The 14,612-nt window shown below is 42.5% G+C and overlaps 1 protein-coding gene across 1 annotated transcript in view; it reads right to left on the bottom strand.

The window, feature by feature from the left end:
- The window catches only part of eno1a (enolase 1a, (alpha)), a 72,070-nt gene that overhangs the window by 13,709 nt on the left and 43,749 nt on the right, over positions 1 to 14,612 (bottom strand). The window contains 3 exon segments of the mRNA XM_072586149.1: positions 310 to 511; positions 5,516 to 5,713; positions 13,890 to 14,112. Of these exon segments, the coding sequence (XP_072442250.1) occupies positions 310 to 511; positions 5,516 to 5,713; positions 13,890 to 14,112 (623 nt within the window).

Genomic DNA, 14,612 nt, shown 5'->3' with positions numbered 1-14,612 from the left:
GTAAAAAAAAGTTTCCTCCTCACCTTAAACCTACACCCTCCAGTATTTGATATTCCCATCCTCAATTGGTAATATAAACTTGAACACTACCACTCTACATCAAGCATGGGACAGGTGAGAAGGTGAATCCAAGTGTCGGCTGAAACAGGAACTGAACCCATGCCAGTCGTGTTATCCATATTATGTGTTAATGTGGGATTAGCAGGTTGGACACTTGAACTAACCAACTTCACTGACACACACACACACACACACACAGGCACACACCCACGTACACATGTGTGCGCACTCACACACACACTAACTCACGCTTCAATGGACTCGGTGACGGAGCCAATCTGGTTCACTTTGAGCAGCAGGCAGTTGCAGGCTCCCTCTGCAACAGCTTTCGCAATACGAGTGGGATTTGTCACAAGCAAGTCGTCACCAACCACTTGGATTGTTGTTTGAGCTGTGAATTGTTTCCAGGCTGCCCAATCATCTTGGTCAAAAGGATCCTCGATAGAGACAACTGCAAAGCAGAGTTATGTTTGTTTCTGAATCTCTTCACACAGTTAAGGACAACATTATTGCACAAAATAAAAATTTAAGAATCAATTAAATCCAGAACAAGAAAAAGTCCAAATGGGTCTATCAGACACAGCTTCCTGCAGCATTAATTGTGTAATGCTTTCATCTCAAACAGCTCAAACCCTAATTTAAATGAAAAAGTCCTTTTTTTGCTTTTTGAGGATGGAGTAGGAAGGTGGTGCAACATCAAACTGTAGTTTGTGACCTTGTTTTCTTTTATCCTACCTCTCCATGTTTAGAACTAGAGAATAAAGTGCAAATGTCCATGAAATCAACTCCTTATATTCTATTTCATGAGCCCATTGTCTTATGGGAATAATTTCTACTCACCTCCCCTTCAACATTCAACTCCCTTCAAATCTCAAATGCTGCTTCAAACGTCTGAATTCTAAACATATTTTCTTGTACTATACTCATTACTAAAGATCTTCTTGTATAAGTCAACTTGTGATGTCTTGGAAAATCCTCCCAAGGGCAGCAGTCAACTTACATGTAGTGCGTAAAGTGTTAGCCACCAGTGGTGGTGTAGGTGGTCACTATTTTGTAACATGAGAAAAACCCGACCAGTAGTCAAATTAAAATCAATATGATGCATGTTATTGAACCAATTTGAGAAATGAACTAACATTAACCACAATCAAAGCATTAAAAAAATCAATCACATTGATTTCAACATCTGATGCACAGCTTTCATTGATTTCATTCAAGTCATTTCACCGATGATATAATTTTGGGGACCTCATTTTGGATCAGATCTGATGACTTAACTCAGAATCATCCTTTCACAACAAAACATCATGTTTCACCCAATCTGACGACAGAGATACATCCCACAACTTGATGATGAAACCCAGTGAGACATCAAACGGGGGCAGTAAACATACTTCCACTCTTTCATGCTGTGAAGGTTTTTTCCCTTCAATAACCACCTGACTATTCCATACAGTCTGAGCATATTCCTCAAGTGACTTATTCAGGCACTCACCCACAGGCACTCATCTATGGCCTTTTGAAATTGCTGGAGAAGCTCAGGAGGTTTGGCAGCATCCATGGAGAAAACTAGAGTTAATGTTTTGAGTACAGCGACCCTCTTCAGAACTTTGGTTCTGAACAAGGGTCACTGTACTCAAAACGTTAACTCTGTTTCTCTCTCCACAGATGTTGCCAGACCTGCTAGGTTTCTCCAGCAACGTCTGCTTTTGACCTTCACTACCTGCAGCTTTTTGTTTGATTTTACATGATTTTCAGTATTGTTATCCAAGCACAGGCTTGACTTTTGTTCCATCAGACTTGCAGAGTAGTTCAACCATAAACCTTGTCTTCTTTTCAACTTGTAGATTTCACTTGAATGATTTTCAAACCTTTCCACTCCAGTGGCTAGTTCCTTGTCATATCCAAAGTCCTGGGCATTTCATTAGTGTTGCTGATGCAGCATAATGAGGCTTGCGTTTTTGGAACTGTCTGAAGATGAATTATTGGAAACCGGTAAGTTTAGCAGAGCTCTTTTGGTAGTTTCTGAACCTTTGATGTGACGCTAGATATTTATAATTAGATTAGATTCCCTACAGTGTGGAAACAGACCCTTCGGACCAACAAGTCCACACCGACCCATCGAAGAGCAACCCACCCAGACCCATTCCCCTACATTCACCCCTGACTAATGCACCTATCCCTATGGACAATTTAGCATGGCCATTTCACCTGACCTGCACATCCTTGGACTGTGGGAGGAAACCGGAGCACCCAGAGGAAACCCATGCAGACACTGGGAGAACGTGTAAACTCCACACAGTCAGTTGCCCGAGACTGGAATCGAACCTGAGTCCTTGGCGCTGTGAGGCAGCAGTGCTAACCACTGAGCCACCGTGCCGCCCTTACGTTCTATATATTCTATGACTACAATAACCAATGGGCACTTTGAAATCTTTCAGGAGTCCAGAAGAAGGGTTACATCTGAAACGTTGACTTCTCCACCTCCTGATGTTTCCTGTCCTGCTGTGTGCTTCCAGTCTCTTGCCTGTCTACTCTGAAATCTTGGACAGATTTGGGATTTAATTTGGCCCACTTAAAAGTGTAAATATGCAGTGCATTTCAGATAACCATGTAACTGTTCTGATGATTTTCTAGCACCCAATCTGATCCCTACCTCTCAGAATCAGGCCAGTGACTGATCCCTGGTCTCAGTTTGTTTAGTCTTGGCCATCTTCTTCAGGGCAGATTTCTTCTTCTTCCAATCTTGCAACAGTTTTTCACTAACACCAAATACCTTTGCTGCAGCACAGTTTATAGAATCATACAGTACAGAGAAGGACCTTCAGCCCATTGGCTAAACATATACTACCTATACACATCCCACTTCCTCACACATAGCTCATAACCTTGAATGTTATGATGCTTCAAGTGTTCATTCAAGTACTTTTTAAAGATTGTGAGGTTTCCTGCCTCAACTACTCTCCTAGGCAGTGTGTTCCAGACCCCCACCACGCTCTGGCTGAAATAATGGTTCAAATCCCCTCAAAACCTCCCTTGTTCTTGACCCTTCAACAAAAGGGAACAGCTGCTTTCTATCCACCTTGTCTATGGCCCTCAATCTGATACACTTCAATCAGTTCCCCCTCAACCTTCTCTCCTTCAAAGACAACAACCTGAGCTTATCCAGTCTCTGTTCAGAGCTAAATGCTCCATCCTAGGTAATATCCTCTCCAGTGCAATCACACTCTTCCTACAGTGGAGTGACCAGAACTGCACACAGTAGGATAAATAGACAAAGTCTTTTCCCTGGGGTCAGGGCGACCAGAACTAGAAGACATAGGTTTAGGGTGAGAGGGGAAAGATATAAAAGAGACCCACCGGGGCAACTTTTTCACACAGAGGGTGGTACGTGTATGGAATGAGCTGCCAGAGGATGTGGTGGAGGCTGGTACAATTGCAACATTTAAGAGGCATCTGGATGGGTATATGAATAGGAAGGGTTTGGAGGGATATGGGCCGGGTGCTTGCAGGTGGGACTAGATTGGGCTGGGATATCTGGTCAGCATGGACGTGTTGGACCGAAGGGTCTGTTTCCATGCTGTACATCTCTATGACTCTATGGCTGTACTCTCCAGATGTGACCTAATCAAAGTTCTATACAGGCTCCAATATAATCTCCCTATTCTTATAACCTTGATTGTGGGTGGCACGGTGGCACAGTGGTTAGCACTGCTGCCTCACAGCGCCAGAGACCCGGGTTCAATTCCCGCCTCAGGCGATTGACTGTGTGGAGTTTGCACATTCTCCCCGTGTCTGCGTGGGTTTCCTCCGGGTGCTCCGGTTTCCTCCCACAGTCTGAAGATGTGCAGGTCAGGTGAATTAGTCATGCTAAATTGCCCGTAGTGTTAGGTGAAGGGGTAAACGTAGGGGTAGGGGTATGGGTGGGTTGCGCTTTGGCGGGGCGGTGTGGACTTGTTGGGCCGAAGGGCCTGTTTCCACACTGTAAGTAATCTAATCTAATCTAATTATAACCTATGCCATGATGGATAAAGGCAAATGTCCTGTATGTCTTCTTAAATAACTTATTAACCTGTCCTACCACCTTCAGGGATCTGTGGACGAGCACCCCAAGATTCCTCTGAGTTTCCTAGTGTCCTGCCATTCATTGAGCTATTTGATGAGTCAGCAAATGCTAGTATTTTTTAGCTTGAAACCACTTTGCTCCCGTTGCTGGAGAATCTACTTCTGTGCATCATTTGACAGGAATTTGTCTACTCGGTGCGGGCATTTTAAACCTTTGTAACACAACCCATATTACCTGCTCTTCATCCCATGATTGATAAAAAAGTTAATAAAACATGTATGTCTGAGGTGAAAAGAATCGAGGCTACCTCCTAATGTAAGTACAGTATTTCTCAGGAGAGGGGGAGTTAACTTATTCGCCGAATATAGATTTCGAAAAATGAAATCTGCTGCTGTAAAGAATGAGATTGACACAATCTATTGTACAAATTGTGCCTCAGGCAATATTGAGCTTGCATTTTAGGTCAGTAGGTAATCAAGCAAGTGTGAATTCGATTTCCTAACCCCCAGTGCTTCTGAGAGACCAGATTACATAGTAATAAGTAACCTGTAAACAGCCAACTTTAAATTGAAAACTGGTGAAGGAGAGACATCCTTCACATTAGATAAACCACACATAGGGAATAGAATCAGTGCTTCCATTCTAACAATGTTCCTTTCCTTGTTCCACATGACTCAGATCGATTATCAGGTACAAAAACCAAACTGTTACTGTGAGCCATATTGTTAATCATGGAACCTTTCCATCAATACTGAAGATGACACAATCAAGTTAAAAAATATTTTGACATTAACATCTACTCTACAGTAGCTGACCCATAAAGTTTAAGGAATAGTTAAAAATATGGATAAAACAGACATGGAGCAAATGCTTCCTTTTGTGGGGCATTCTAGGACGAGAGATCATAGAAGCAGATTAAAACAGAGTTGAGGAGAAATTGCTTCTCCCAAAGGGTTGTGAATCTGTGGAATTCGCTATTCCCAAAGTGCGGTGGATGCTGGGACAGTGAGTAAATTTAAGGAGGAGTTCAACTGATTTTTTTATTGGTAATGGGTTGAAGGGTTATGGGGAGAAGGCAGGAAAATGGGGGTGAGGAGCATTTCAGCCATGATCGAATGGCAGAGGAGATATAATGGGCTGAATGGCCTAATATTTTTCCTATATCTTATGAACATATGGATAATGATTCAAAGATGTAATCTGTTGCTGGAATCAGCAATGGTCCAGTGAGTTAAGCACTATTGATGAAATACAAAGCCATTTGAGCTTAGCAAATTTTTACCAGAGCAACGAGTTCGTAGATTTGAACAAAAGTTAAAGTGATGTTACCATAAAGAGATTTAATTCAGAGATACAGCCACTGTTGGGCTAAGCACTGTTGAGTCTTACCAGGGTAATTTTTAATGAAACTCGAGTAAAGTTCGATCAGCTTGTCATGGGTAACGTAACGGTTGGGATTAGGTGGGGATTTGAAATCCAAGTCATATTTCCCATCACGGAAGAATTCGGAGGCTGCTATATCCATTCCGATCACAACCTTGTCCGAATAGCCAGCTTTCTCAATGGCGAGTTTCAGCAGTTCTAAAGCTGTAAAAGAAAGTCAAAATCTGAGCAGCCTAATCTCAAAAGTATTTGCAACTTGATTTTGCTAAGGCACCACCAAGGGGAGAAAAATTGCCAGACAAAATTTCTAACCCTGATCACTAGTGGACCTTCCACACTGGGTCACAGTGACTTTCTGCTGAAGGCTATTTGATAATGGTCACTTTGGAACATTGGCTGCTGCCTCAGCTCCCGGTCAAAAGTTACTAGCTTTTTTGAATGGAGATAGTGAGGTCTGCAGATGCTGAAAAGTCAGTCGATACAGTGTGGAGCTGGAAAAAGCACAGCAGGTCAAGCAGCATTTGAGGTGCAGGGGGAGTCAACATTTCAATTTTTAACCTTTCATCAGGACCTATAAGGTTCCAACCCGAAACATCGACTCCCCTGTTCTTCGGATGCTGCTTGACCTGCTGTGTTTTGCCCAGCTCTGATGTGGAGGTGCGGTTGTTGGACTGGGGTAGACAAAGTCAAACATCACACAACACCAGATTATAGCCCTACAGATTTATTTGTAAGTTCCTTCGGAGCAGTACTCTGCAAGCTAGTGTTTCCAAATAAACCAGTTGGACTATAACCTGGTGTTGTGTGATTTTTGACTTTTTCCAGCTCCACACTGTATTTGAAGAATGGCCACCTAGCTAAGGCACTAAGGCACTTGGAATAGTACAACAGCAAGAACGAACATTGTAGCTGAGCTGAGAAAATGGTTTCTAATGTATCAATCTCCAGTTTACTTTGGAATTACAGTAAAATGTTATGGATAAGGCAAATAACCACAATCAGGAGCAAAAAAGTGGTCTGGTACATCCTGACATTTGGGTTAATATTGAAGAATATGTTGTTTTCCTTTAACAAAGCACTGCAGTATGTTGGAGCACCACAACTATGAAGGGACAGATACAGATTCAATACTCATGGAGGTCCTTACATCTTTGTCACCAAAGTGAATAAAGGCTAGCCAGCAACTCTCAGCACCAGTCACCCTGCTGCACCTTGGCTTCAGGTGAATTTATACATGAGCTTCAATGAAAATGCTCTCCAACTGTGCTGGACACCACAATCAAGCCCTCAGCTGGTTGTTACGTCCAACAGGGTATTTCAATATGGGGCCATAAGTGATTTCTCGCTCTCTCAATCTGGGAAGTCATAGAGACAGATATACAGCATGGAAACAGACCCTTCGCTCCAACTCATCCACATTGACCAGATATCCTAAATTAATCTAGGCCCATTTGCCAGCACTTGGCCCATATCCCTCTAAACAGTTCCTATTCACATACCCATCCAGGTGCCTTTTAAATGTTGCAAACTGTATCAGCCTCCACCACTTCCCCAGGCAGCTCATTCCATGCACGCACCACCCTCTGCATGAAAACATTGCCCCTAATGTCCTTTTTAAATCTTTCCCCTCTCAACCTAAACCTATGCCCTCTAGTTCTGGACTCCCCCACCCCAGGGAAAAGACCTTGTCCGGGCAAATGCGAGGTGATGCATTTTGGAAGATCCAATTCTAGAGCAAACTATACGATAAATGGAAAAGCCCTGGGGAAACATTGATATACAGAGAGATCTGTGTGGTCAGGTCCATTGTACCCTGAAGGTAGCAACAGAGGTCGATAGAGTGGTCAAGAAGGCGTACAGCATGCTTTCCTTCATTGGACGGGATATTGCGCACAAGCGTTGGCAGGTCATGTTACAGTTGTATAGGACTTTGGTTTGTGTACAGTTCTGGTCACCACATTACCAGAGGATGTGGATGCTATGAAGAGGGTGCAGGGGAGGCTCACCAGGATGTTGCTGGCATGGAGGGTGAAGAAAGGTTGGGTAGATTATAATTATTTTCATTAGAAAGATGGAGGTTGAGAGGGTACCTGATTGAGGTCTACAAAATCATGAGAGATAGAGACAGGGTGGATAGCAAGAAGCTTTTTCCCCAGAGTGGGGGACTCAATTACTAGGGGTCACAGGTTCAAGATGAGAGGGGAAAAGTGGAAAAATTTAAGGGCGATATGCGTGGAAAGTTCTTTACACAGAGGTTGGTGGGTGCCTGGAATGCATTGCCAGTGAAGTTGGTAGAGGTGGGCACAATGGTGTCATTTAAGACATATCTAGACAGATATATGAATGGGCAGATGGATACAGATCCTTGGAAAATAGGAGACAGGTTTAATTAGAGAATCTGGATCGGCGCAAGCTTGGAGGGCCGAAGGGCCTGTCCCTGTGTTGTAATTTTCTTTGTTCTTTGTATTTACCCTATCCATGGCCCTCATGATTTATAGTGCTGTTGCTAATTGCATCTTTCCTGTATCAATGAGGTTAGCTAAATCAGACAAGAGCAATGCTTATTATGCTGGAGATCTCTGTGACCTTTAGAGACTGAATCATGAACCAATGGGACAACCTATTCCTATTTTGCTGCAGAGCAAAACGATTTCGGTAAGGTCAAGGCAGTTTAAGGCGATACCAAGTTGTTCCTCCTCTTGACAGATAATTTTTATAAAGTCATTCAATTTTTATTCCCAACAATTTTCAACATTTAGTCGGTTTCTGTAACACTTTCCTGCAATGAATCCAAGTTTGAAAACATCGCAGACATGATCAATAGTTTACAAGCAGCAGACGTAGAAAAACATTGATTTGCCCCACACTATTGAGACAGACAGAGAGAGAAAACAACAGTTTGTATCTTGGCCAAGGTTCGTTACTCACTGCATTCGCACTGTGTTATAAACTGTAATCTTTTCGAAGCCTGTAGTCTAAATATCAGCTGGTATGAATGATCAGTGACGGAAATAAAATGTTCAGCTTTAAGGTAATCCTTGCATTAGCAGGTTGAGGTAAACAGGAATGGAGAGTTTGGTTGATTTACAGGCGTGAACTCAGGAAAAACTTGGCTAACCTAATATTTCAATAGCATGAAAAAAAAACACATATTTTCTATTCCCCAACCTTGACATTCGAATGCAATTATTCCTCTGACAGTGAAATTACACTAACCTTTGAAAGTGTCTTTCAATTCATAAACCTCATTGACTCACTTATTACTTATTTTACAGTACAAAGAACACCATTCAGAATTTTAATTTTTTTTAACACATTACATTGCTTTAAGGTCCTGTTGTGCATCCTCAGGAAATAAATTCCTGTGTGTTAGGATTGAGCCCTCCACTATCACCTGATGAAGGAGCGTCGCTCCGAAAGCTAGTGTGCTTCCAATTAAACCTGTTGGACTATAACATGGTCTTGTGTGATTTTTAACTTTCTACACCCCAGTCCAACACTGGCATCTCCAATTCAGGAAAATAAGTTGCTTGAGAGACTACAGCTCACAGCTACAGCTGACAATAAGCAGCACTTTAATTTTTTTGCCATGAGCATCAGAATTAACCAGCAAAATGTGTAGAATCTACCAATTGGTGAGGTGCAATAAGGTTTATGGTTTCCACAATGATCCAATGAGTGAAAGAGGGCTAATTGAACACAATGTCCTACAGGTCAGGAACACAGGTCAGCTGATCTTAACAGCTGTTAAGCTGAAGAGGAAAAATGTCACAACAACCATTTCCAACCCCTCCCTCACAACATCTCCTCATCGAAAACCCACTAATCTCCACTACAAGTAGAGAAAGTGGTAGAAAAACTGAAGTCAGGTCAGGTCAGTGACCTTTGCTCCCCGGTTCCGATGTCGAGATGATCCTTTTTGGGCTGGCCAGTTGTTCAATTGTCTCTTTCTGGCAGCTTCCACTGATTTGTAAGAAGTGCAGAATACCTGATCCACTTGGAAAATTTATCAAAACTCACAGCTTAGAGACTGCTGCAGGAAAAGTAACAGATTTTGTTCAAATTTAACCTGAGTATTTTACTGCAGAAAACAGGCAACTTCTGGGGCTGGGAGAAGATTGCACACTTCTTTGCCCTGTCAGCACTCTCTCTGTACCTCTGTAACTTGTTTCCAGCTCCAAGCTGCTGCGGCACTCAACAACCAATCACATGGTTTTTGGTGACAAAAGACCCCTATCATTACTAGCTCAGACCAATCAATTTCTTGTTGCCACCTTGAGTTGTATCAGTACACACCCTTGACTCCAGACTGTTTGCAACCTGAACTCCAATTACATGTTCAAACAGTTGTTTATAAATTACAGATATAAGACATTTAACCCACTCTATCTCTGCACCGGCTCTAACAAATCAGCATCATGACTTACTGCCAACTGCCTTTTGCCCGCACTGTTTCTATAAATACTGTTGCTATTTCAAACACTGGTTTTAAAAGCGATTCTTCCGCATTTCAGTACACAGTTTTATACAAGCATAAACATAAAAAGACACAATCCTCACATCCCAACCAATACTTACTCCTTAACACGAGAGCATTAACTGGCCATTCCTCTCCTCATCTATTTGGCTATTTATTTAAGAAGAATATAATTAGTTCTTTTCATTCTTACAAAACTGGTGGGCTTTTGGTGATGCAGTGGAAGTATCCCTACCTCTGAGTCAGGAAATCTGTGTTCAAAGACCACTCGCTCCAGAGGTGTATAATAATATCTCTGACCAAGCTGATTATAAAATATTTATAATTAGTTCTGAAGCATTGCGACTTGAGGAAGTGCAAGGTATTTTTGAGTTTAGAGTCTGTTGTCTTCTGTACAAGCCACGATTGAAGAAAAGGTAATCCTAACAGATACGCACACCAACGAGTTCTACATGCTCTCATATTGCCTATGTTCTACTCCACACAGAATACTCCACATGAAACAATTGCTGCAATTGCCCTTGGGATAGAGTGGGTTAAATGTCTTATATCTGTAATTTATAAACAACTGTTTGAACATGTAATTGGAGTTCAGGTTGCAAACAGTCTGGAGTCAAGGGTGTGTTCTGATACAACTCAAGGTGGCAACAAGAAATTGATTGGTCTGAGCTAGTAATGATAGGGGTCTTTTGTCACCAAAAACCATGTGATTGGTTGTTGAGTGCCGCAGCAGCTTGGAGCTGGAAACAAGTTACAGAGATACAGAGAGAGTGCTGACAGGGCAAAGAAGTTTGTAAATCTGATATTTAGTTTTTTAAAACTCCCCTTCTCTATTCCACTTTCTTTACTGTAGTTACCTGGTGGGAACTCTGCTTTAAACTGCCCTTCCAGCCTCAAAATGCCTGGAAATCCTTCTTGGTGTACTGTACAATTTCAGTAGCAGTGAATCTGCAAATATTGTGGATGACAGGCTGTGGAGTTTGCTAGACCAGAGAATGCTGGATTATGGAATTATTACAAACCTCTATTAGGAATTGCAAACTCCAGCACAATACAATTGAAGAAAATAAAACCTAGATTGGGGTGTTGGGACAGTTTTGGACACATTTCATCTCCAGCATCTGGAATAAGTGCAAGGTATTATTAAATCACACTGTTAATTCTTAAACTTAAACTCGAATTCAGATGGCAATTTAAGCTAACATGCAGTTTGCACATTCTGATCAACGTATAATCATCATTACAAGCTGGCTGTATAAACGCATCAGAAGTTAAAACCAAGGCAGAGCCTTTGCAATATATCTTGTGTTCCATGCAGCAGTAAGCTATCGCTAGTTGACAGCTGCTTTGCCAGTCTTGCAGATTCAGCACTCAAGGAGATCTAGCAGGTCAATAGTTCAGCATTCTTCAACCGTGCCAAACTTACACATTTTATATTCAAGCTTGTGTTTAACGAGCTGCATTTCAAAAGAAGTTTATTGTGGCTTGTACAATCTGAGGAACTCTTTTGAACTTCCAAAATCCAACTACACGAGGATGCCCAATATCAAATCCATGACGGTCCAAAATGATTTAAAACAGGGGATTTAAAATCTCAGACTTTATACACAATCAGCAACTAAACTGAAGAAGTTTGAATTCACTTCCTAATCAAATCCACAGCATACGATCCTGATCGATTATGGAAGGAGTGTATTGTTGGAGAGGCTGCTTTTCTGCAATAATCATCTGTCCATCTGAACAATGTAAAACTCCCCATGGTACCAAGGAAGAGTCCAGGAAATCTCCCTCTATACTTTCAAACCCTGAAACTCTAACATCAAGTTATTTCTTCCTATTGTTGTTTGTGGGACTTTGCTGTGTTTTAGTTAGCTCCTGCATTTGCCTGTATTGTAACAGTGATGACACTTTTAAGTACTTCATTAGCTGTAAAGCTCTTAGAGTTGTGTCATGAAAAGGTGCTATATAAATAAAGCATAAGGATATAAAGTTGTTCTTTATCCAAACCATTTACGCTCAGAATCCAGCCTTTCATTTGCATCAGTTAAAAAGAACATTCTTATAGCTGCTCAAGATAGTGGTTGTGGTTCTGTTCGCCGAGCTGGGAATTTGTGTTGCAGACATTTCGTCCCCTGTCTAGGTGACATCCTCAGTGCTTGGGAGCCTCCTGTGAAGTGCTTCTGTGATGTTTCCTCCGGCATTTATAGTGGTTTGAATCTGCCGCTTCCGGTTGTCAGTTCCAGGTGTCCGCTGCAGTGGTCAGTATATTGGGTCCAGATCGATGTGCTTATTGATTGAATCTGTGGATGAGTGCCATGCCTCTAGGAATTCCCTGGCTGTTCTGTGTTTGGCTTGTCCTATAATAGTAGTGTTGTCCCAGTCGAGTTCATGTTGCTTGTCATCTGAGTGTGTGGCTACTAAGGATAGCTGGTCGTGTCGTTTCGTGGCTAGTTGGTGTTCACGGATGCGGATCGTTAGCTGTCTTCCTGTTTGTCCTATGTAGTGTTTTGTGCAGTCCTTGCATGGGATTTTGTACACTACATTGGTTTTGCTCATGCTGGGTATCGTGTCCTTCGTCCTGGTGAGTTGTTGTCTGAGAGTGGCTGTTGGTTTGTGTGCTATTATGCGTCCTATTGGTCGCAGTAGTCTGGCTGTCAGTTCAGAAATGCTCTTGATGTATGGTAGTGTGGCTAGTCCTTGGGTTGTGGCATGTCCTCGTTCCGTTGTCTTTCCCTTAGGCATCTGTTGATGAAATTACGGGGGTATCCATTTTTGGCGAATACACTGTATAGCTGTTCCTCTTCCTCTTTTTGCAGTTCTGGTGTACTGCAGTGTGTTGTGGCTCTTTTGAATAGTGTCTTGATGCAACTTCTTTTGTGTGTGTTGGGGTGGTTGCTTTCGTAGTTCAGGACTTGGTCTGTGTGTGTGGCTTTCCTGTATACCTTTGTGGTGAATTCTCCGTTAGGTGTTCTCTGTACCATCACGTCTAGGAATGGGAGTTGGTTGTCCTTTTCTTCCTCTCTAGTGAATCGGATTCCTGTGAGTGTGGCGTTGATGATCCGGTGTGTGTTCTCTATTTCTGTGTTTTTAATGATTACAAAGGTGTCATCCACATATCTGACCCAGAGTTTGGGTTGAATTTGCGGTAAGACTGTTTGTTCTAACCTTTGCATTACCGCTTCTGCTATAAGTCCAGAGATGGGTGAGCCCATGGGTGTGCCGTTGATTTGTTCATATATTTGGTTGTTGTATGTGAAGTGTGTTGTGAGGCACAGGTCCAGTAGTTTGAGTATGCTGTCTTTGTTGATAGGTTCCCCGTCTTGTTGCCTGTTCTGTATGACCAGCAGGTTGGCTATTGTTTCTCTGGCTAGGGTTTTGCACAAAACACTACATAGGACAAACAGAAAGACAGCTAACGATCCGCATCCATGAACACCAACTAGCCACGAAACGACACGACCAGCTATCCTTAGTAGCCACACACTCAGATGACAAGCAACATGAACTCGACTGGGACAACACTACTATTATAGGACAAGCCAAACACAGAACAGCCAGGGAATTCCTAGAGGCATGGCACTCATCCACAGATTCAACCAATAAGCACATCGACCTGGACCCAATATACCGGCCACTGCAGCGGACAGCTGGAACTGACAACCGGAAGCGGCAGGTACAAATCACTATAAATGCCGGAGGAAACAGCACAGAAGCGCTTCACAGGAGGCTCCCAAGCACTGAGGATGTCACCTAGACAGGGGACGAAATGTCTGCAACACAAATTCCCAGCTCAGCGAACAGAACCACAACAACGAGCACCCGAGCTACAAATCTTCTCCCAAACTTTGATCAAGATAGTGGTCTTTCACTGTTAAAGCATGGATTAAAAATGTGTTAACTTACCTTCCTTGTTTTCCAAGATGTTGGGTGCAAAGCCACCCTCATCACCAACATTAATTGCATCCCTCCCATACTTGTCCTTGATGACATTCTTCAAGTTGTGGTACACCTCAGCGCCAATGCGCATGGCTTCCCTGAAGTTGGCAGCACCAATCGGTAGGATCATGAACTCCTGCATGGCCAACTTGTTACCAGCATGAGATCCACCATTTATCACATTGAAGGCCTGGTGAAATAAACAGACAATGTTACATCGGAGTTATCAGTGGCTGGAATAATGCAAGCCACTCTTCTGATGCAACCCAGAACTAGAGAATCTTCTTTCAAGCCTACTATGGAAAATCCTATCTGCAATGCCAAAAGGGCCAACACTTACAGTAAAAAAATCTCTTTCAGCCTGGAACCACCACCAGACTTTGACCAAACCCTGGTCAATCTAGCTTCACTCCCAAAGTCAAATCTGTACCATCACGAAAAGTGGCCTGCACCTCCCAAAGTTGGAGTTGCACCTTCATGTAATCTTCTTCCCCTTTTCCTTTTACTTTCCTTGACCCAAGGAAACATCTGAAGAAACCTGAAGTTGAATACTTCAACTTCATATGAAAGGGATTCTGATTCCCTCCATCCAGAAATGACCATCACAATTTGGTTTGAGCTTGACACTTGGATTGACCGACTTCATGAATTAAAAACTCTATATTGCTCCGCGCACATCGATGCTGCCTA

Source organism: Chiloscyllium punctatum, chromosome 16, assembly GCF_047496795.1.
Source record: "Chiloscyllium punctatum isolate Juve2018m chromosome 16, sChiPun1.3, whole genome shotgun sequence".
In the NCBI taxonomy this organism is placed as follows: Eukaryota; Metazoa; Chordata; class Chondrichthyes; order Orectolobiformes; family Hemiscylliidae; genus Chiloscyllium; species Chiloscyllium punctatum.
Note: the sequence above shows the minus strand (reverse complement) of the source record. Positions and strands in the feature narration are given on the sequence as shown.